At 44.2% G+C, this 24783-nt stretch overlaps 1 protein-coding gene across 1 annotated transcript; it reads right to left on the bottom strand.

Moving 5' to 3' along the window:
- Nucleotides 1–3827: 3827 nt before the first annotated feature.
- Nucleotides 3828–23486, bottom strand: CYSLTR2 (cysteinyl leukotriene receptor 2). The gene is given in 3 exon segments (XM_022574826.2): nt 3828–6394; nt 6397–7393; nt 22654–23486. Coding segments are annotated over 2 exon segments (1038 nt in total). The 5' UTR covers nt 7393; nt 22654–23486; the 3' UTR covers nt 3828–6352.
- Nucleotides 23487–24783: the final 1297 nt, after the last annotated feature.

The raw sequence follows: 24783 nt of genomic DNA, 5'->3' as shown, positions 1-24783 counted from the left end.
CTCTTTTTTGCAGTCTTGTGGCAAAATGGAAACAAACCAACACAAAATAAACCCCATAACCTCTGGCTTAAGGTCGTGCATTTCAAGATTCCCTAAGGACTCAGATACTTAGGAGTTATTTTGGAGTATATTCAAATTTGAAATGGAGAACTGTTTGTAAAAAATGACTTTTCTTCCAAAGAGGGTAGCTGGATATCTGTATGATTCTGAAAAGAGGATCTAAAAATATACCTCATCAGGATCACCAGTGAAGCTTTAAAAAAAACACAGATGATCACGCTGGACTACAAATATACTCAATAAGACTTTCCAGGTGTGGGTTTATTTGTTTTTCTTTAAAGCTAAAGAGTCGACTCAGCCAAAACTAAAAAGCACAAGTTCAAATGTGGCCAGAGTGAGGCAATCTGAGGACTGCTAATGAGAATCATAGATTTTCAGAGTGAATGGCTCCTATGCTCAAAGATTTATCCCATTTCCTTGCAGGCAAACCTAATAAAATTAATTCGTACTTAACTCCTCTAGCAGAGAAGAGAGAATGAATCATTTGTAATTGAAGATAATCAAGAATAAGTTCTGTTTAGCTTTAGAACATGTTTCTATATTTATGTTGAAGATCTAGCCTATAAGCTCTTTCTAGAGTAACGTTCTTCATACATGGATGATTCTAGTCATTATATTACTCCGCTCAGAAGTCTTCCATGGTCTCCCACTGCCGCCCCCCTGAATACCTGTAAGTCCACCAGTCCACATCAGAGTGCTTACAATTTTCAAAAAGCACTAGATTTTGTCTGGGTCTTTATCCATGTCCCTCAACTTGAAATTCCCTTTACTTTTCTCTTCCACAATGTCTGCCTGCTAAATTCTGCCCATGGCTTGACTGGGTTCAGCTAGGAAGTTCTCACTTGGGGAGTTTCCTGGGGTGGGAGCTAGAGGGAAGCTGGGGCTGGAGTCGTCTGAAACCCTAGCTGTCCACCCAGGAGGGCTCACTCACATGGCTGGCTGTTGATGCTGGCTGTCAGCTAGGAACTTGGCTGTTAACCAAAACATCTTCACGTTATCTCTCCAGATAGCTTGGTCTTCTCATAGAACAGCAGTCACATTCTAAGAGGGAGCATCTCAAGAGCAAAGGTCCAAAACACTCAGGCAGAAGCCTCAAGGCCTGTTGTAACTGAAAGTCCCAGAATGTCCCTTCTGCTGTATCCTGTTGTCCAAACAGGTTATTAAGCCCAGCCCAGATTCAAGAGGAGGGGAATTACATTCTACTTTTTTTTTTTTTTTTTTTGCGGTACGCAGGCCTCTCACTGTTGTGGCCTCTCCCTCCCGTCGCGGAGCACAGGCTCCGGACGCGCAGACTCAGCGGCCATGGCTCACGGGCCCAGCCGCCCCGCAGCATGTGGGATCCTCCCGGACTGCGGCACGAACCCGCGTCCCCTGCATTGGCAGGCGGACTCCCAACCACTGCGCCACCAGGGAAGCCCTGTTTTTCTTTTTGCTGTCCTGATTGGGTGATTTATATTATTCTATCTTCCAGCTGACCTATACATTCCTTCTGTATCACCTAGTCTGCTCTTAATTCCTTCTAGTGTGTTTTTCATTTCAATTATTGTATTCTTCATTTCTGACTGGTTCTGTTTTATATTTCCTGTTTCCTTGTTAAAATTCTCGCTGGTTTCATCTATTCTCTTCCCTAATTCAGTTAGCATTCTTATTACTAACGCTTTGAACTCTTTATCTGGTAAATTGTTTATTTCTGTTTCATTAGTTGTTTTCTTCAGGGGTTTTCACTTGCTCTTTCAATTGAAACAAATTCCTCTCTCTTTTCATTTTGCTTAACTTTCTCTGTCTCTATGAAATTAGATGAAACAGTTACCTATTGTGGTCTTAAGGGGATGTCCTTGTGTTGGAGCATCCCTGTACATACTGCATGTACCAGTGGCTTTGGTGGGAGAGCTGGATCTGAACACAAGTCCCATCTTTCCTCAGGGTGTGCTGGCAGCTATCATCTTGGAAGGAGGTGGAGCTGGAGATGGACGGGGGAGAGCCAGAGCCTGGTGTGAGCAGAGGCTTCTTCTCTGCTCAGTGGCTGTCACTGCCCAATTGGGGGTGGGGGTGGGTCCCAAGTTGCTGGAGCAGAAGACCTGAGGGTCGGATCCAAGCGGGCTCTCTTCCCTGTAAGGGTGTGCTCTCCCCCTTCCCAGCACCAGCACCCCACCCCAGCGGGAAGCAGTGCTGGAGCAAGAAGGGTGGTGTGAGCATTCAGGATGGCTTGCAGCGTGGGCTGTGGCATCTGGCTGGGGTCAGAGACCCAGGCTGCTTCTGATGGGCTATCTGTGTAAGCCCCAGTAGTAGCTGCCTCCCCACACTGCTCAGATACCGCTTGGAGTCTCAGCCTCCTTTGTCCCTCACAGCTGAGATCTCCCTTGGCCTTTGCCACCCTTACCCTGGTGTGGAGCTGTACTGCAGGTCAGGTGGGATCAGTGTGGGTGCTTTGCATGGGTCAGGGCATGGATTGTGGAGGTCCGGACCCAGACAGAGATCAGGACTGCTTCTGACATGCTGCCTGTATATGCACCAGTAATGATTGCCCCAGCGTTGCTCAGACGCTATTTTTGGTTTGAGCTCCTTTTGTGTCTCATAGCCGAGCTTTCTCCTTGGCCGCAGCAGCCCTTGCCCCAAAGTGGAGCTGCGTCTTGAAGCAAGAGGGGCTGGAGCAGTTGCTTGGTTCAGGCTGGGACACGTGGTGGGGCGGTCGCGGAAAACCGGCCACTCTCTCCACCTTGTTTTGGAAGTAAGTAACTGTGTCCATGCTCCCCACGAGTGGAGTCCCGGCTTCCCATAGCCCTCCTTTTAGTCCCAATGGCCCTCCAACCAGCCAAGGGGACTCGTCTTCCTGGTGACAAACCCCAGGTAAGGGTGCCCAATGTGTGGCTTTAACTCACTCCCCAGGGAGGGTCTCTACCTATGTAATCTCCCTTCTCTGCTGAGTCCCTTCCCAGGAGCACAGGTCCTGACCCAATAGCTTCTCTTCCCTTCCTACCTGATTCCATGTGGATCTTTCTTACAGCCTTGGTCGTGCAGGAGTCCTCCTGCCACTCCACTTTGTTTTCAACAAGAATTGTTCCACATGTAGATGTATTTCTGATGTGTTTGTGGGGGGAAGTGAGTTTTGCATCTTCCCGCCCGCCATTTTGATCTTCTACCCACAGCTCCCGCTTTAGGTGTAGACTCTGACCATCCTCATTCAGTCAGAGTAATCTCTTCTTCCTTGGTTTATGAGGAGCTGGTATGCAATCTGAGTAGGTCTGATCAAAAGGAACCCTGTGACTTTTGTTAGATGACTTGGGCAGGAGATACCCTGTTTCTTCTGGATACAAGTAAGGAAACACGTAGCCTCAGGCTGCTTGCAATCAGCTTGTTTCCATGAGGTGATTCAGCCATGGGACCAAGACAACACTTGGAGAGAAAGGCTTGCAGAAATCCTGGTTGAATAGGGCCTGAAGTCCAACTTCCCTTTGTATGGTTCAGTTATGCAGTATAGTGGTTGTTTAATAAGCCCCTTGGAGTTGGGTATTCTGTTACTTACAGCTAAAAAATCCTGACATACCAAATCACCCCTCACCTCAGAAGGTGACTCCCCTCACCCCAGAAGGGAGCTCCCTTTCCATGGCAGGGCTGGATGGGCTTCCCTCAGGGGCCCAAATCCAAATGTAGTCCTTTTCTGCTTTCCTTTCTTCTCTCAGTGCACAATTTCCATTTCTGGTCTCCTTTCTTTTCTTCCTCGTCTTTTTTTTTTTTTTTTTAAGGCAGAATTAATTTGAATTTTAAAATTAATTTTCAACTTAATTTTTATTTTATTTCAGCAATACATATTCACAAGTTAGACAGTTAAATACTTATCAAGAGGAAAAAAGAAATCCCCACCTTATCCTCCCACACCCAACTTCTCTCCAAAGGCAATCCCTGTCAATGTTTTTCACTGTTTCTTCTGGGCTTTATTCTCTATTGTTAAATAACATTTTGATACAGATATTTGTCATTCTTTAGCTTTAGTTATTACAAATTTTCTGTGATAAAATATAGGAACATAGATTTATTATACCCCTCCCCCCTCATACACATCCTCTCCCCCTCATTTCCTGAAAAAAGTTATATCACCGTATTTTGCTATTTACACCCTCTATGCAAATATTGTTCACAGCTGAGCCATGTAGTGTACGATGGTTATATTTCCTTTCTTAAACAACAATTTCTTTTTCCTTAGCATTTAATAATTGCATTGTCTTTTCACTTGTTTATTTTCCTATGTATTTTTACTAGTTCAACCCACGCTATCCAAGAAAAATATAAATCCCTCCAACGTATGCAGATCAGTTAGTTTCTTGTTTTTCTGCTATGCACAAACGTGCTGGGAGTTTTCTTCATCTTACTCCTTGTTTGCTAGATGTCAGGTTTTCCTTTATCCTGGCTAATCTCTTATTTTAGAGAAGCAAATTCTCCAGTAGGTTTCTAATAAAAAGTGTGAGGGTGATAAAAATGTTGAGACCTTTCGTGCTGAAAATGTCTCTATCTACCCTCTCATTTATTGTTGGTTTCTCATGTCCAGGCCCTTTCCTCTGATGTGTGGTCGTCATTGACTGCTCATAATAAGAGTGAGGCTCTAACAGGTTGATTAGATGCTCTCTATGAGTAGAAGGGATTAGTTGCAGTGTGGGCTTCCTGTCGGGTAAGTAATAGGGCCGGCAGCAGCTTTTGTGTTGGGAGAATCCCCAAAAGTCTATGTCTGTTGGTCTTTTTCCTTGAGTCGGGCAGTTTCCCCATAGGAGGAGCCTCCAGGCTTTTGTCTTGACAAGGTATGAGTCTGTCAGCATTCTTGCAGCTGAGTGAGGGAATGGCTCCGGGGCTCTTGTTCTCTATGAAGACTTTCCTTCAGTCCTTTGCTAGCTTCAGAACACCACCCTCCCACCCTCCACTCTATCTAGGGGTCAACAACTCCAAAGAGAAAACTTCAGCCTTCAGTCTTCTCAGGAGAGTGAGAAGCGGTAGGTACCTGATGGGGGCGGAGAACTCTTACTCAGACTTTCAACTAATCCTTATGGAGGTTTGCAAGGGGAACGGGAGGGAAAGCACCCAGCCAACCTCTCTGCACAGAGGTTTTAAAAACTCTTACGAAGTTGTGTGAACTTGAACAAGTTCCTTGATTTCATCTGTAAAATGAAGATGAAGGGCTTTGGTGTGAGGGTTAAATGGAATTAACGGATGGGAAGTGCCTTGTGCAGTCCGCCCAGCACAGAGAGGGTACTCAATTGTTGGCAGTACAGTGGTCATGGTGGTAGCAGTAGGTAGTCTCCTTAGCCTTGTTTCACTGGACAGAAAGGACCTCCCTCCCACAATCCAGTGCTTTGCTACACTCTCTCAAAAGAAAGCCACCCTACTCATATTCTGCCAAAATGTTAATAGAATTTCAGGGGTACCACAATCTTTGCAACTTGCCTTCTACCCCACCCTCTCTCTGAGTGCCCAGCCAAACCCCTAGCACCACCTCCTCTGTTCTGGCTCCCATCCAAGTGGATTAACCAGCAGGATGGGAACTGCAGTGAACAGCCCGGGCCCAAATCTCAAGAGTAAAATGGATCCCCTTCTCTCCTATTCCACACATAATCCCTCCACCTGCTAGGGCAATGCCCCAGGTCTTCCTCCTACTCTTCCCGTTTTCCTCACCCCCTGACAAGAGACAGGCATGCCCTTTGCCTTCAGTGGGCTAGAGACCCTCTCCTAGTGCAAAATGAAATTCTTTTTTCCCCTTTCTCTCTTCTCCCTGTTTTTGTCCCTCTGTGCTTGTTGGGGACCTTGACTCTGCTTTGTTAGAGGACAGCCTTCCTCTTCACAGTCTAAGTCTTTCTCCTGAATTCTAAGGATGCTTTTCTTATCTGCTCTGGGGCCTCCAGTAGCTTTGTTAACTGGCTATGTCTCAGGGGGTTGAAGAGGGAAGAGGAGAAGCTAGGAATGTTGGGGTGGCCTTAAAATTAAGAATTTAGAATGCCTCGTGGGCCAGAGATCTGGTACTGGATCTGATGAGATGCAGCAGTCACCGCGCTCAGCATTTTTTCTGTCTGACATTTCAAGTTGCAAGACTCTCATAGGGATTTTTCCTGCTATACTCTCTATTTAGACTCAAACACTGAAGATACACTTAATGAAAATTTTGAAGTAGGTCTTATTAACAAAAGTCATGGTCAATTCAATCTTGGGAATCGACCTTTGTTGGAAATGGTATAAATACACAGTCATTTGGAGACTACGTGTGAATGAAGGTGGACACAAGGACATAGGAACAGCCTCACCTAATAACCCCTCACACTCTTGTTTCCTTTTTTAACCACACACACACACAGGAGAGCTGCACTTTGCTTGCTGTGAATGACATTTCCTGAGTGTAGACTTTAGTCTGTCCTTGAAATTCTCGCCAGCAAAGTAATAGAGCAAAGGGTTGAAGCAGCTGTTGGCCGCTGCCAAAGCCAGTGTGACGGACACAGCTTTGTGCAGACTCTCTTTGCATTTGTCCACACTCCACTCGACTAAGTGGAGGGTTCTCAGTATATGATAGGGCAGGAAGCACAGGAGGAAGATGATCAGGGCAATGATGATGGTGGTCAGCGCTTTCCTGTGAGAAAGGCGCAGCCCTAATTCTGGGACCGCCACCTTTAACAAAGCTCGAATGACCAGCAGGTAACAGATGCTGAGCGTGCAGAATGGCAGCAGAAAGCCCACCACCAAGGCAACGTGGTTCATGGTCTTCAGCTTACCAACTTTATTGGAATTCAGCTCCAAGCACGATGTGACATTGCCCTTCAGCTCAGAGCCATTTTTCAGAAGCGTTGTTGAGGAGGCCATGATAAAGATCCATATGACCCCACATAAAATCCAGGCATTCTTGACGCTAGTGGCATGAAGGAGCCGCAGGGGGTGAACCGTTGCCAGGAAACGCACAACACTCAACACAGTCAGGAAATAAATGCTGCTGTACATGTTGACATACATAGAAAAAGACATAATTCTGCAGGTTAGGTCCCCGAATATCCAATTGGAGCCTCTGAGATAATAGTCAACCCTGAAGGGCAGTGTGGCTGTGAACAAGAGATCGGAAATGGCCAGATTTAGCATGAAAACGTTCACAGATGTGGACTTCTTATAAGGTTGCAGGAAAACATATATGGAAAAGCCATTCCCCAAGGCTCCCCAGATAAATATTACCAGGTACACGATGGGGTAAAATTCTCTCTTGAAGGTTTCAATTGTACAGTTCCTGTTGCTATTGTGATTGCTGAAGTTGCCGTTGGGTTCCATTTCTGATATGGAGATGGACGGAGGTAAGGACACAGGTTTTCTCTCCATGCTGAATTAAAAAGGAACAGATACAGAAAGTTACTTCCTGCTGACATTTTCCCAGGTTTTAATGAAACAGAGAGAAATGCTAGCTTCTCTTTGAAACGTGAGTCAAAAAATATTGGCTATATTTTACTATATGCTTACACTTTTACTGTATGCTTATACTTTTACTATATGTCTTTACTTTATGCTTCATTACATTTCATGATAAATTTCTGGAATGCAGAATAAACATTAATTTATTTGGTTAAGGCTGAATCCTCAAACTGGGGGGACTTTTGCCCAGTGCCCAAATGAGAATCCTCCAAAGCTTGTCTCTGACCCTGGAGAAGGTCATCAATTACACAGCTTCTGCTCTGGAAGCTGACAAAGATTCTCTTCTTGATCAAACTCTAGCCAAGCTCTTCTGAGTCCTCTTCTCAACCAGGTGTCAACCTTGGCCTACACAGACTTGAATAACAGCTAACATAAAAGTGCTAATATGGTTTTTAACAGCTCAAAGCTGCATCTCTAGGATGACCATACCCTCCCCTTCTTACATAGCCTGAGAAAACTCAAGCCTGCTGAAAGAATTTTCTGTTTGTTCCAGCCCATACCTGGGCACAGGGCCTCTGCCTCCAGCCTCTGTGGAAAGAGGTTAGAGCCTAACTTCTATAAGCTCCAGTTAGCAAACCCAGATGCTTTTCACTTGGATCAACCTTCCCTTCCTACTTTCTGTAATTTTTTTAAAAATTTATTTATTTAATTTATTTATTTTTGGCTGTGTTGGGTCTTGGGTGCTGTGCACGGGCTTTCTCTAGTTGCGGCGAGCAGGGGCTACTCTTCATTGTGGTGCGCGGGCTTCTCATTGTGGTGGCTTCTCTTGTTGCGGAGCATGGGCTCTAGAGCGCAGGCTCAGTAGTTGTGGCACGTGGGCTTAGTTGCTCTGCAGCATGTGGGATTTTCCTGGACCCGGGCTCGAACCCGTGCCCCTGCATTGGCAGGCGGATTCTTAACCACTGCGCCACCAAGCCCTACTTTCCGTAATTTTTTAATTCCCTGGCTCTACTGAGCCCCTGCTCACTCCCCTCTCCTTTCCTTCATTCTCTCCCTTTAAAACATCCAGTTAACTCTGAGTTCAGTTCATGTTGGACTCTTTTCCCTATTGCAATAGTATATTACTGAATAAAATCTGTCTTACCACTTTAAGTAGTATGCAGCTTTATCTTTGACCAAGCCTTGGTTTAAATGTAAATTCATTAGGCAGAGTTGTCATGGATAATCACATGGTTCTTAATTTCTTCTTTGCTGGCCAAAGAGAAATTTATACTAGACATTTCTTGCCTCACCTAGATAAACACTACAGAACAGCCCATGACTGCAGAGGTAGGGGGAACCTTCTGGATGTCTAGGAAAAAACAGGTAGATTGTGTGTGGGGGGGGTTATTTTCTTTGTCTGGGTATGATAGTCTGGATCCCTGTTTTTCAGAGTCTAAGAACTAATAACCATTTTCATTGCTTCAAAATCCTGCTTTTTTGAATCTAACCCCCAAATTACACAAGCACAGATCCTATAATAATTCCTTCCTAACACTCTCTTTCTGAGATGTCCTAATTTCCTATGGTGTGCATTCTGCATTGATACCACAAATCAATAAACCCAACTGTGTTCAACTACAGGTTTGTTCCTATAGGCCTTTGACTAGAAGACGCTGACTCTGAGAATTCACATAACGATCTACAAACTAAAAGAAGTATGGTAAAACGTTAGTTAAATTAACCTACCCAAAATATATGGTTTGTAAATATACTTCTGATGCGGTAAATATGTTTTTCAATTCTCCTTCAGAGACCCGTGTGGAGGTGCAACTCAGAAAACACAGTTGGCATGTAAATAATGTAAAAAAAAAAGTTTTTTCTTTAACTCAGCACTTCCCAAATTATCTTCCATAAACTACAAATTCCACGAGATGCTTTGTGTAAGAAAAGGCTTCTGTGTTCAGATCAGCCTGAGAAACACAGCAAGCTTTAGTGTCCCTCTCTTGGAGATTCATAACTCATGTTAAAGGCTCTAAGAGGTCCTAGAAGAAAAAAAAAGTCTTCTTAATAACGGAGTATGCCTCCTTTTTCTGACTCTGAAAACTTTTTTGCACACTAACACAATCTAATATCCCACAAATGTTCTACAAAATCTTCCCTGTGAAATGCTGATGTTATTATGTAATTTATCTAGAAAATGGTTTTGATAGGAAAAGAAAAGGATCCCTACTTAATGGGCCAGATCAGTCAACAAGGGTTCAAGTATCTGAAGTCAAGGGGTTCTAAGCATTTCCTACTGGGGAAATGAGCATTTCTGGGCATCCATTATGTTGTTTGTAAAAATGGAGATTGTATTAGTTTTCTAGGGCTGCCTTAACAAAGTACCACACACTGGGGGGCATAAAGCAACATAAATGTATTTTCTCAAGTTCTGGAGGCCATAAGTCTGAAATCAAGGTGTCAGCAGGGCCATGCTTCTTTTGAAGGCTCTAGGGAAGAATTCTTTGCCTCTTCCAGCCTCTGATGGTTACCCCCAGTCCATGGTATTCCTTGGCTTGTAGATGCATATGCCACGTGACTCTGCCACATGGTATCTTCCTTCTGTATCTTGCCATCATCTTCCTACTGTGTGTCCGTGTCTGTATCTTCTCCTCTTCTTATAAGAACACCAGTCATACTGGGCCTAGGACCTACCTTAATCTAATATGACCTCATCTTAACTAATTATACCTGCAAAGATCCTATTTCCAAATAAGACGACAGTGCTTATTTGGAACCTGGGGTGAGAACTTGGACGTATCTTTCAGGGGACATAATTCAACCCACAGTAGGGATATGTAACATATGTTTCATAGAGCTGTTGTCAGGATTACATGAGAGATAGAGAGAGTCTTACAGGGTACTTGGCACCGAGTGAGTGCTCCCTAGCTGCTCCACTCACAGAATCAGCGCAGGAATGATCTAGCTTCAACGTTTGTTATCCCACTGACCACACGGAAGAGTTGATGACCTCAATTCTCACATTCATATGGAAAGTAAAAAGTACACTCCTCTTGGTGTTTACTACAAAGGTATACTCTACAGAAACACTGATTACTCTCAGATTATTCTGACCTTTTTAGTGTGAAACTATCTGAAGCCTTCTCCACTCCTTTGCTCTCAGTCTACCAGAGAAACCTCTGATGACCCCTCAGCTTAGCCAGGCCTCTCCAGAAGTGTGGACTGTGGATCGTGAATGGAAGATTCCAGTAAAGTGAAATCGCCCATTGTAAATATACAAATCAGAATTCTGGGTAAAGGACTTCCCTGGTGGCGCAGTGGTTAAGAATCCGCCTGCCAATGCAGGGGACACAGGTTCGAGCCCTGGTCCAGGAAGATCCCACATGCCGCGGAGCAACTAAGCCCATGTACCACAACTACTGAGCCTGTGCTCTACAGCCCACGAGCTACAACTATTGAGCCCGCATGCCACAACTATTGAAGCCTACGTGCCTAGAGTCCGTGCTCCACAACAAAAGAGAAGCCACCGCACTGAGAAGCCTGCACACCACAATGAAGAATAGCCTCCGCTCACCGCAACTAGAGAAAGCCCATGCACAGCAACAAAGACCCAACTCAGCCAAAAATAAATAAATTAAAAAAAAAAAAAAAGAATTGTGGGTGAAAATTTAGACCCCTGTGAGTCTGGTTTGTGTAAATTGATTTTTTTGAGGCCTAGGAGTAGACTAACCAGATGAAATTTCTCCTATGCAAAGCTGATATGTCACATCCTATTTCTGAGATGACTCCAGGGCCTTAGTTCTGATTACATGGATGATGGCTCTCCCTCCCCTTTTGATCTGTCTCACCAGCAAGTCTGAGGTTTCTAGCTTGGGTTGCAGGGAGAATGGTGAGGCCATTAGCTGGGCCTGGAGATACAGTTCAGAGAAATAATCACATGGAGGCTGGAAGTCTGTAGGCCTGAATTGGGAAAGGGAATACAGCAAAAACAGAAGCTTGGAGATTTTGTCTTAACTCAACGTTAGAGAGAATTAGAGATTCTGTTGGTTGGCGGGGCCAAGACAGAAGGATCAAACCCCAAATCAGGTAGTACAGAGTTGAAATGCTAGAAATAGTACAGGCAGCATGCACAAACCAAGTCCATGAAGCCAACGTGGAGTTGGATTAGGTGTCACAATTATGTGTCAGCTCTGGATGGGCAGAGCACCAGAACCAGGGTTAACACAGAGCTCAGAGGACAAAGAGACAGGCAAGGGAGCTAAGCCTGATATGTGACCAGCCAGAGGAATTCTCATGATGTGTTCCATTACAAACGGCCTTTTTTGAAAAGGACAGAGTCTTGTCCACACAGCCCTGACCTCGAAGCCAGGATTCGGATATAATCTTAGGAAAAGCTTATATCAGGAAAGGGTCTAAAAAAGTAGAAATAGACTTGAAAGCAATCAAGTCCTTAAACTTTTTGACCATGAAGACCTTAAAACCACTTCTCCCATCTCAAGACCAACAGGGCCTGTAAATTGCAATGAGATGGGCAACCTGGGACCCCGCCCTGCACTCCTCCTTCACTGGGGGTGGCAAGTGTGCAAGGACAGCTACAGATGCTGGGGAAAGTCCCTTATCACAGGCAGAGCGTGGGATCCAGCAGGTATGAGCACAGACAAGAGATCATAAAAACGATGGTAACAGTTGCTCCACAAGGGAATTGAGGGATATGGGGGGACCAACAACAGACCCTAGCAACAGGGACTTCTTGAGCAATTGGGGAGGAAGGCATAACTCACGAGGGAAGGTCAGTCTGCAAGCAGCAAGGCCCTTGTACTTCCAGGCCATGATGGAAGAAGAGGACTTTGGATCTGAGAGGAGGGTCGGCCATTGCAGGCAGGCCCTGAGTCATGGAGAACCTCAGTGCTGGACAATACTTTGGGCACAGAGTTGCAGGCCAGGGATGCCAAGACAGAGGCCCTTTTCCCCTGTTGAGGTGGGGACCAAATCTCGGGAAAAAGAGAGATGCCCAATTTTAGAATCGAGGCACCAGATCAGGATCAGATCTACCCCAAGGGTAACACTGAGTCCCAGAGTTACTTCAGTTCCTCTGCCTCAGATTGCGATTGGTTCTGGGCCCTGGAGGGGCTGGAAGGGGACGGGAGTGGGAGTGGTCCAAGGCTATCAAACAGCCCCGCTTGTAGGAAGAGGGTAACTGCAGAAGCTGGGACTTTGATTCCAAGAGCATCTTAATCTTTGCAAAGCTAAAGAAAGAAAATACACAAACACCCTTCCTAGAAGGCTCATTTAGCCAACCGCGCCACAGGCTAAAAGCAGGACCAGCTCAGATCCAAAACTCCATTAAGCTCGCCACTTTCTCTTGAGAAATCTTTAAACCACTTTGATTGTTCTTTTCCGCCCATAAAAAATACACTTGACTACACCACACTGCAAACTTTCACTAGACTGTTTAAAAAAAAAAAAAAGAAAAGAAAAAGAAATGGCCTGTTAGAAGGGTCTGTAAAAATCAGCCAGACCAATTAAGTATGTGACAGGAAGCTGAGAAATAGGTGAAGAGGTAAATTCAAGGAAAATTAGGAAATAAATTGACAGTGTAATTTGCACTGCCTTAGAGGGAGAGCACAGCTTCCTGGACTGAAAGCGGTCTTGAGACAAAGAAAGAATTGAGGCTTGGTCTCCTGCAGCTTTACTGATAATAAAACAACAAAGAAGAAACAAGGCAAAGCAGCAGCAGATGGAGATTCCAGATTTCAGGTATGAAGAAAACTAAACATGCTGCGTGACCAAAGGCTAATGGGGATGAAGAGCTTATGTGGATGATTAGAATGTTTTCATGGTCACTGCAAAGCTGCAACTGTTCAAAACCTCACAGAAGTTATTTTTATTTATACTTAGAAAAACTATATATATTTTGATGCCTTGCCAGGATAGACCTTGTCACACATCCTGCCCCCATTATCAGCACCGACCAGGACTGTAAGTCCACAGGTGTGCTTACCTGCTGTTCTCAGGTAACAAGCCTGTGACCTGGCAGCAGAGCCCAAAGACCGAGGCCCTAAGATGCAGGGACACAGTTTGAGGAAGTGCAAATATGATAGTCTAGGTGAGGCATGAAAGGAAGGACGAGGTAGGCAGAGGGTAGTTTGAGAATGACTTACATCCACACTGGGGACTTTGGGTTTTATCTTGAGGGCAATGAGAGCCCTTGAATGGTGGGGAGCAGATCTGCATTTTCAAGGTGTGATTCTGGCAGCAGATGGAGGACCTTTTGGAAGAAGGCAAGCCTAGGTCCTGAAAGACACGTGGGGATGCTCTTGTGATCGTCCAGGAAAGAGGGGGTGAACATATCTGGATGAGACTGAGAGTAGAAAGGAATGAGAGTTGACTGGAGTTGGGGATGGACTAATTATGGAAGGTCAGGGGCAGTTGGAGGTGGGGATGGTCAAGGACCCTCTCATGTATTTTGAGGGCGAGAAAGCTACATTACATTGATAAAAATAACAGAAGAAGAATAAGAGGAAGTTGCTGTTTGGGGTGGTAAAATGAGTTCAAGTTGGGGCATTTTGAATTTGAAGCATTTATGAAACTGTCAACTACAAATTGGCACTTACCCTCTACCTCTACAAGGATTAAATCAGGTGCCACTGCAGCTGCTGACCTTCAACACCCCCTGAAAGGAATTCAGGGTGGAGGTCAGGAATGAGGCACTCGGTGCTCTGAGAAAAATTGGCAGAACAGGTCTTCAGATAGTTAGATATTTTCAGTAGCTGATTTTATGAGCCCAATTCTTGAATCTCCTCGTATCCAGAAAAGCACTAAATTCCTTCATGGTGACGTCTGCTGCTCGTGACTAGCAGAAACCCTGATGAGAACTTCCGCAAAAATATGTGCTTGATTGCATGTATTCGCCCTTCACCAAAATCACATATATATTGACCTCTTCCCCCCACCACCTCTTTGGAGCAGTTTCTCAGAGCTATCTGAAATGTTGTCTCCCCGGCTGCAGTCCACATTTTGCCCCAACTAAAACTTAACTTGCAACTCTTGCATTGTACTTTTTTTTTTTTAAGTCGACAAAACACACGTAAGAACTGTCCCATTACAGTCTACAGCCTGATGAATTTAGGGGCCATCAGCACTTGGTACCTGAAGCCAGAAGAGTGGAGGAGCTCCTGCAGGGGTTTAAGAGCAGAGAAGGAAAGAGGGTCAAGAACAGAATCTCGGGGAACGTCAACAATTAAGGGACAGGCAGAGAGAATGGGAGCCTGGAAAGACGATTCAGAAAGACTGGCCGAATGATAAGACACGAATCAAGAAGGCAACTTCTGGGAACTCCCTGGTGGTCCAGTGGTTAGGGCTCCATGCTTTCACTGCTGAGGGCCCAGGTTAAAAAAAAAAAAAAAAGAATGCAACTTCAAGGAGGGGGGAGTGGTCAGTGGTGTTAAAAAGTGTCAAGTGTCAGGAGATTTAGCAATAAGCTTATCAGCGTTCAGAGGGGGTGGGGCGGGACCTCAAGGCCAGGAAGCTGATAAAGGAGCAGGGGCTGAGAAAGTGAACACTTTCTCAGAGGAGAGAGAGAACATCTCAGCTCAGCTTCTGTGAAGGGCTCGTTTTTGGAGGAAGTCAGGGAGGGAAGATGCATTCTTTTCTCTTGAGACACCTTCTTACTCTCAGCCCATCTCCTACAAATGACTTCAATGCCTTCTTCTGTTCATTTCTTGTCCTATCTTTTCAACATCAGACACCTGAACAGGGCTAGAGTAGAATGTACACCGAACCTGAAGTCCAGTAGATGTGATTTGACTCCCAACCGTCCCACTTTCTAGCTCTAAGACTTTGCACCCCTTGTCCCAGCAATACCTGTATTTTCGTAAACGAGATTCAGCTAGTGGAGCCTGCCACAAAGTGACAGATGGTAGGAAAAGCACAGAAGTCTGGGTCCTGGTCTGCCAGTTTCTAGGTACACATGGCCTTGACTAACACATCACTTAGCTTCTTTGGGGAAGCGTGTCTGTAAAATGAGGGTAATGCTGCCCCTGGACTCCATATCAGAAAAGAGCTCTGAGAGGAGCAAATGCAATAATGGATGTAAAAGCACTTTGAAAACCGTAAAGCTGACATTATTGCTATTATTTTGCTGCTTCTTAACGTCAGGCAGCAGAAACCTGGATTGGCACTTCTTCGGGCACGTACCTGTGCCATTCACTCTGCTCTCTTTTATCTCTGCCTTTCCCCTCTTCTCTATCCCCCTCGTCCCCGGTCTGCAGGGTGCCCAACTCTAGTCAAGCCAAATCCTCTTCTTCAACACCTGTATCACCTTCTGCATGCCACCTTACCCAACTGACACTTCTCACGGGTCTCTCTCTTTTTTATCATTCCTGCAGCACTTGTAAATCAACTACAGCAGCCTGAAATTAATTCTTTATGTGCTTTGATAGATACATCTTAGGCAGACATTACACTGGCCTCTCCAGATTATGAGACTTGCAAGAGGAGGGGACAGTCCTCTACTGATTTTGCATACCTTGTTATGCCAAACACATATTTGAGGGAACTTGGTAAACTCTTAATCACTAGACAAATGAGTTACCATAGCAGGCTCATAAAGTGCATGTGTTAGACACAGATTACAGAATCTGATGGTCCAGGTGAATTCACAGCCCCATTAGTCTTCTTCTCCTCCTCACTTACATCTACGTCCAACCGCCATGTCCTTGTGGGTTTGAAGTTCTCCATAGTGCGAAGCTTCTGTTTTAATAACCCAACCTGCAAATCACAACTCTCTCCACAATAATGCTCTGTATCTTCCCTAATAACTTTAGAGCATAACTTGGATTTTAGCTCCCAGAGCTACTGCATACTGTGCAATGGCAAATAGAACATTCTTTCTGAAGTTCATAGAAATGTTGGTGTAAGGTCATAGAGCCAAATCTGCCAGTTTCAAGCTTGGGAATCTTGCACAAATAACTTATCTTCTCAGAGTCTCAGCTTCCTTATCTGTAAACGGCATAACGAAAGTGAAGTATTTGGCACAGGGTGGGCACACGATGACGTTTACTACTGTGATTAAATCTCAAAGTGTGGGCTGAGGCATATGACTAAAGAGGTGAAAAGGATCTCAGAGCATTTGTGAAAATATAAAAGCAAACGCTGAGAGATGATTTAATGATTAAAATGGTGAACGGAATGACAAGGGTTCCTCTCTGCTGCAGGGAAGAAGTAGTAGAGCAGCAGGTAAGAACACAAACTCTGGTTTGAATCCTGGTTCTTTCACTCACCAGCCCTCTGTGACCTTGGACAGCCGCCTTTTATCTCCTGGCCTCAGATCCTTATCAGTAAAATAGAGATAATGAAGACAATAGTCCTTACTTCTCTGAGTTGCTGTGAGGATTAAGCAAGAAAACATGTGAGTGGCACTGAGGTCAGAGCCTGAACCAGAGGAGAAAGCAGCATATGTTAGTGAAACCTGGCACAGAAGCCTTTCTGTCCCCCTTTTCTTATAGGGAACAGACTCCAACCTCCATGACCTTCCCTGAGATCCAAAGGGCAGATTCAAACAGTTGCTAATCCGGGAAAGTGAGGGATGCAGAGACAAGGGAGGGGCAGCCAAGAAACAAGAGTGCAGCCTTGGGACAGGGTCCTGGTTCTGCCTCAAGGGATACACATAACAAAGTCTTTAAGCTCTTCATAGAATTAAAACCCAACAAATGGAAGATGTCAGCATTCTTCATACCAGAGAAGACCACCTGAGGCCAGATTAAAGAAACCAGAGAAGCTCACTGAGAAGATTACCTGAGAGACCTGCCTGGAAGTCCAGTGGTTAAGACTCCGTGCTCCCAACGCAGGGGGCACAGTTTGATCCCTGGTCGGGGGAATCTAAGATCCCACATGCCGCATTGGTATGGCCAAAAAAAAAGAAGCAGCACATCACCTGAGACCAGATTAGGAGTGTCGGTGCTGCACACACGCTAATCTTGTTCAGCAGCCCCATCCTTGAATCGTTTGCTCTAAAACTCATCCAATCCTCCTGGGTTGGGACACACAGTTTCAATGGCAGGAGTCCACTGTGTCCCCCACTGCCTGGCAAAGCAATAAAGCTATTCTTTTCTACTTCACCCAAAACTCTGTCTCTGAGATTTGATGTAGCACCAGTGCACAGACGCTGAGCTTTCAGCATCATTAGCTGTTATTATTGCAAAGGCTCACAGACTTAGCTCCCTGAAGTTGTGCAGAGAGGATTCGACCCTCTGGATTGGAAGATTCTACAACCTCAAAATCCCAGAGGCCCTGGAGTACAAAACTAATATGCCCCACAGAACAGAGAAGTATCAGTGAGTGCCTCGTTTTTGAAATCCAGCACTGCTGGCTCAGCCCTCAGTTGTAACCGGCTCCAAATGTCCTGGTGGAAGCATAAAGCTTCGGAGACTTCTTTAGCCTCCCAGGAACAGTCTTGCACTTTTAGAATTTTTTCAAGGGATAAAGTGAATTAAATGCTTGGAGACCAAAACAGAAATACAAATGAAAAGATCTGAGATTACAACATCTTTTGAATGAGGAACTGAGCTGGTCTCCAGGCCTCCAGAATAAATAGGGAGCAGGGGTGTGAACAACCTGGGGCCCTGTTTCCATGCAGTCAGCACCTCAGAGCATTCTGCTACTGATCCCCCACCCTGTCTCTCCCAAAATGCCTCAAAGTGTAAGTCACGTCTCACACCACCAGCCTAATGCTCCTTTGCCTTCTGAATGCCGTTTACTTCCCCACACCTCATAGCTGTGAAGTCAGCCCATCGTTGAAAGGGGTGCTTGCAGATCTGCTGTAAACCAGTAGGTGTTAAATAGCATTTATGACTTTGGAAGTCCCCCAGGAGCAAATTCCCTAATTTACTTTCTCTGTGCGGCAAAGATCTCTTTAACAGCTCTGGGTCCCAGAGGGACTCCTCAGCCAGGGTCCTGGGCCTGATAATTCTCCCTGCAGGATGACCATGAAGTTTCCCCTCCAGGGCCTATGGCCTAAGTAGAGTTTCATTGTCTCATATCTGTCCTCTGGCTAGGAGTCCACATTTGGAAGATGCAAAGCTCGTAGGGCCCAACCTCTCCTCCCAGATCCCAAACAAAGTGTGCCAGACTTGCCCCAGAGCTCGGCAGACAGAAAAGTCAGTGTGTTCTTCCCAAGATTTCTGGGGCTTCCTGGAGAGCCTGAAGCCCTGAGGAGCAGTCTTTGGACCTGATCTGTTTTCCATCAAGGGGAAGGGCTGAGTGAGTCCTTGCAGCAAGGGTGGGAATAGTCCCACCAGGCAGAGGATCCTTTGGGGGACCGAGTGCTCTGAGCAGTTTCCCGCTTGTAATCACCTCCTCTCACTGGCTTCTATCACAAGGAAACTGTCCAGCCCCCCTTCACCATTTCTCCCCAGATTCCTCAGGAACCCACCAGGATTGGGCCAGTAGGAAGGGGGATATTGGTGATTAATCAGTCTTTCCGCCCGGCTTCCTGACTAAATTCTATAAAGTTCAGATGAAGTTCAGAACCCTCCCAAATAACTTCTGAATTTCATTATCTTGGTTTTCTATTTTATTTCTAAAGACCAGACACACTCTATGGTATTAAGTTTCCTAATTAGAATCTTGTCTTGAAATCACAGGTATTGGGCTGTCAGCTTCTTAGCGATTCCTAACTGCTGCCGATCTACATGGGCCCTTTAGCTGACACCTGCCTCTCTCTCCTTCTAGCACTTTCCCTGATGCCTGAGAACCCACCAAAGCCTTCCTTGCCTGGTCTCAGGCTGCTGGGCCCTCTTGAAATACTGCCTGTCAGGCCCCGTTTGGGGTGAGGCTGGACATGCAGTGCACAGTAGCTGCGGCCTTCTCCCACTAAAAGGAGAACTTTTGCTCAGACCACAGAGTGTGTGGTGAAATGACATCCATCGCCCCAAATGCACATGGGCAGATGGAGGAAGAAGCACCTCAAGAAGAAGTGTATTACCAGAGTTGCCATCAGGAAAAAGACAGCATGGGTGAACACTGATAATCTGGAGAGTGTTGATATGGTCAAAATATCAGATCTTTTAAGTAGCAGCTTCTTGCTGACGGTTTAGCAACAGCTGCCTTTTTTCTCTCTTTTGCTGACAAGCTTTTCCCCTCTGTTTACCTGATCGGTCAGTTTGCGTGTTCTCTTCTGAAATTCCGTTCTTGAGAATTTCCCTGTGCAAAAAGGTGCCTGTGGGTTAGGGACACTTTTGGGGATAACTACACGTTAAAACTGGAGTCTTTTCACAATGTCATTGTTTGTTGTTCTCCCAGAGAACAACTTATCCCAGGGATATGGCAGGGCCTGAACCCTATAGCAGAAGGTTGGCATCCCAGCCCATGAGGGGCCTCTCTGCCTCTGAGAGCGACACGCGTGGCAGTATCTCAACATCCTTCTTCCCACCTCCATCCTTGTTGAATCGCCTTATTTCATTCTCTAATATTCTCCCAAAGCTAGCATTTCTTTCATGTTCATCCGAACCACTAACACTCAGGCCCCACAATAACCAAACAACCACAAATTCAACACAGAGAAAACTTAACATGTAAGGAGAGCTCTGGGCTCCTTGGAGATATGGCTTCATTTTTTTTTTTTTTAAAGCGTTATTTTGACTTAGTGCTGTCTTCTCTCTGGCTCTCATGACTTCTCGGTTCTTCTATGTTAATAGAATATATAAGCCTATAAAGCTGATTGTGGATTTAATTTTATAAAAATACCTGAGCTTTTAAAAAAATTATTTATTTAGGCTGCTGCGGGTCTTTGTTGCAGCACGCGGGATCACCACTGTGGCACGCGGACTCTTAGTTGCAGCACGCATGTGGGATCTAGTTCTCTGACCAGGGATCGAACCTGGGCTCCCTGCGTTGGGAGCACAGAGTCCTAACCACTGGACCACCAGGGAAGTCCCAAGCATTTTAAAAATCATTTTCCAATGCACTTCATCAGTGTATCAAGGAAGATTGGAGGTATCTGTTATTAACCCAATTTCTGATCCAAGAAAGGCCACAGAATCATTCTGCATCTGAGTCTCTGATTTCCAAGTCTTCTGATTCCAAAGATAGAAAATCAGCAGGTATTATCTCAGAGGCCACTGCCCTACTCATTCCAATAATTTCCAAGGGATTGTGTCAGCATTAGGACTCTCCCTGTCCACAATCAAAGTGACTAAGTGACATGACTCAGGGGCTCCCCCAAAGCCCACTCACCCAAATGAAAACTCCCTCTCTGCCTTTCCCCTTGGCATTTCATATCCCATCATTAAATTCACTTCTTGGAGCAAAGGAATTATTTACCAAGGTAGTTAGTTACACAGCATAGGATTCCTGGAAGGATTCAGAGGCGTTAAGAAGTCATAGGAAAATTTGGGGAGTAAATCCCAACAGGCTCCAAATCCTAGCTCTAGCCCTTACTGGTGGTGTGGGCATTAGCAAGTACTCAGCCTTTCGGTGTATTGAGGGGACCAGGCAGGCAGCACACTGAAATCCACGCCCCCCCAGCTGCACCGAGCCTGGCACATCGTACACTTTCAATACATTAGCAAGCCTACGCGAGCCTGACTGCTGCCAGGGGAAAAAAAGCCTAAGAACTTTTCAGTATGCCAGGTGCAGGATGCCTGTAAAGGACAGTAAGAAACTGATGAGAAGAAAATGTTTTCCTATGTCTCCAAAAATTGAAAACTAGGGGAATTGCCCAGGAAAGAGCCCTAGCCAGCTGCCAGTAGCCTGGGGACAGTGGGTTGTGTGACCTAAAAAGGAAAGAGCAAGGGGCAAAGCACACTGCCGGCTCCCCACTCCCCCAGACCACCCTGCTGCCCAGTGTCTCCTCTGAGGCAGACATGCCCTTATTACCGAAGGTTTCCACCAGCCCCTCCTTCCGTCACAGGGGCCAGCTCAGGGCCCTCCAATACGGACTGTCACCTCACCACCACTCTCCTCAGTAAAATCCACTCCAGCTTCATGGAACTTATTTCACTGCTCCGAACATAGCAGGTTCTGTTCGCCATTAATAAAATTTAATGGCAGTGGCCAGCTATTAAATGCCCACCTTGTCATTCATTGATCCTTGAAGAGTTTGCAAATGAAAGGAAGGCTGGCACCTTGGCGGAACAGTAACAGACGCTGGGCTTAATTCTGATACTTTTAGAACATTCTGGAGCCTCCACCTCTCTAACTTCTAACCACCAGTGCACTGGAAACAGACCCATCTCTTTAAAGCATTAGTAAATTGGAACTCTCAAGTAGATTCTCGTCTCAAGGGTTTATGGGATTGAGGTGGAGAACAGAAATTGCTAGAAGTTTGACGTTTCACCCAAATTACTTTTGCATTATTTATACAGTATTGAAAGGAAGATTTGGGCGGCTTGCCTGATAGTGTATCTCCCTTTCCCTTAAAGTGTATTACTCTCAGGTATGGATCAGAGACAGGAAAATATTTCAAATAACCTAGGTCAGCTGTTATCACGCTTGCCACCCATTAGAACCACCTGAGAAATTTTTGAAAGTTAAAAACAAACAAACAAAAACAAAACCAAACCAAACTAAAAAAACCTACAGATGACTGGCTCATCACCAGAGGTTAATTTTCAATTATTCTAAAGGTAATTTTCTAATCTCCCCAGGTGATTAGAATCAGGTGATTCTGATGGAATGTACATCCAGAGTTGAGAACCACCGACTGTGGTCCCAAAGGTTATAAGCAGATTATAAACACACACACACACAAACTCTTTCCCTCTCATTGTGCCTCTCAGTAAAACTGCTAAAATCTACATTCTCAAATCTAACTTCCTCTCCTCAAAAAACAAGACTCTGAATGGAAAAAATATATATCTTACATAATCAAGTGACCCACTCTATAAAAATAGGAAAAATGCTTTATGGCCCCAAATAGGGGAATGCTTGGGTAAAGTAGAGTAAATCTCCTCAATGCAATACTATGTAGCAATTTTAAATTACAATTATGAAGTATTTACAGCAATGTGGGAAAATGTATGCTCTAATGGATAAAAGGAATATAAACGTATCCATTGTGTACAAACACAACTATGAAAATCAACTAAAATCATAAGCAGACACCCAAAAGAGAATGGAAAGAAATGCCCTGAAAATATCAATAGAAGCTGTGGTTTTTGCTTCCTTCTACTTCTTTGTACTTTCCCAATATTTTTTAAAATATCATGTATCTGGTAGAAAAAAGTTTATAGTAGAACAAAATAAACTTACTTTTTAAAAATTATTCTTCTTACTATGAAGCGATAAGCAAAGCATAATTCTTAACAATGAGTTAACAAAGCAAAGATTAAAATGCTCACGAGTTTTCTTTCTTTCAGCTGCGTTGGCTCTGTCTCCTCTATCTCTTGTCTTCCTCCTCCAAGTAATTCAGCTTGCTCATTTAAAAGAAAAGCGAAACAGCAAATTGTATTTTATGAACAGTGTCAGCCAATAGCAAGAGAATAAGGAACTCTGGTCAGAAAGTCTGTGCTCTATAGAACTTTGGTGTGAGTGTGAAGAGGGTAAGATTTCCACTTAGGGACTACATCTAAAGGGAGAAACCTGCATTAGCCCTGCCCCTCTAATGACTGTTTTTATCAGCATCTTTCACAACAGATCAAGGGGATGTGATGGGCTAGACTCAGGGGTTTTAAGTGGCTTTTAGTTCTCCTAAATGTTTTTGTTTGCACACAGCAGTAACATCAGCACCACCTTATAAGTACAGCACTTCAGAGCTATTTAGAGCAATTTCCATCTCCCTCTTGCTTTTTCAACTTACTTGCACATGGGTGGAGGCCCTACCCATTGTGCTGAAAATGCTGTCAAAAGTTATCAATGGCATCCTCATTGCTCACATTAAAGGTCCTTTCTCAGTCCTCATCTTCCTTCCTCAATTTGTTTTGCGCAGTTAACCACTGCCAGTTCTCCTCGTCTCTCCGACTCTCTCGGTTCTTATTCTATCCCTTGGATTGTTTCCTCTTTGCTTCCCTTTCTTTTTTTCTCTTTTTTTCCCCTTCCCTTTCTGATTCTCTTCTATCCTTTCTCTAAATGTGAGCTTGCCCCAAAAGTCTGTCTTCTGACCTCTTCTCATCATATTTTCTTGTTTTAACTATATTATCCACATCTATGGCCAAAATACAGCTTTTCTAGTCCCCGTCCAAGTGCATGCTCTCCCATTTACCCCATCTAATCAAAAAGCACTACAATGATTCAGCCAGTTGGTCTGACCATAAACCTAGAGATCATCCTTAACTTCTCTCTCTCTCCCACAGCCAACATCCAAGCCAACAATTTCATTGGTTCTACCTGCAAAATATGTTCTAAGCCTAACCATTTCTCACCTTCACGATTTCATTAAAATCCTCAGCATGTCTTGAATGTTGCAGTAACATTAGGCAAGAAATAAAAGGTATCCAAATTGGAAAGAAAGAAGTAAAATTACGTCTGTTCACAGATGATATAATCCTATATGTAGAAAACGCTAAAGATTACACACGCGCACACGCATGTGCACGCACACACACACAGACCTGCTAGAACTAATAAACAAATTTGGCAAAATGGCAGGATACACAAAAATCAATTGCATTTCTATACACTAACAATGAACAATCCAAAAAGGAAATTTCATTTATAATAGCATCAAAAACAATAAAATACTTAGGAATTAACTTAACCAGGGAGGTAAAAGACTCCTACACTGAAAATAAAACATGGTTGAAAGATATGAAAGACATAAATAAATGGAAAGATATCTCATGTTCATGAACTGGAAGACAATATTGTTAATATACTACCCAAACTGATCTACAGATTCAGCACAAACTCTATCAAATTTTCCACGATGTTTTTACAGAAATAGAAAAAACTCCATCCTAAAATTCATGTTGTGAAAATAAAAAACAAACAGGGACTAGCCTTGAAAATTCCAAGAGCAAACAAAACCAGTTTAGTCACACAACTAAAGCTAAACTAAAATAAATTAAATTAAGCTTAATTTATTTTGCAAGACTAACTTGACCTGGGTCAAATTGTTTTGACATTTTTGACAAACTTCCCAAAATCAAATTCTAAACTGGAGTCTTTCTGACCTGGAAGCAAGTTGGGATTTTCTAGAAGGCCCCTGGAACATCTCACAAGATTTGTTTTCTCACCTTTTAAAGGAGATAAGTTAAACTGATTAGGCTTATTTGGTATGTTAAATTATATAAGAATCATTGTCAGTTACGTGATACTAAGCTTTCTTTATGTTGTATTTGTATAGATATATAAGTGTTCTAGAAATGGTATGAAATTCCTAAAATTCTGATATAATGTTATCAGTCATAATTTTCAAATGTATGTCACAGAAACAACTAAATT

Source organism: Delphinapterus leucas, chromosome 18 (genome assembly GCF_059928025.1).
Source record: "Delphinapterus leucas isolate spDelLeu-1000000601 "Yukka" chromosome 18, BTC_Dleu_Yukka2, whole genome shotgun sequence".
In the NCBI taxonomy this organism is placed as follows: domain Eukaryota; kingdom Metazoa; phylum Chordata; class Mammalia; order Artiodactyla; family Monodontidae; genus Delphinapterus; species Delphinapterus leucas.
The sequence above is the reverse complement of the archived record's forward strand: the minus strand, read 5'-3'. Positions and strand labels throughout refer to the sequence as shown.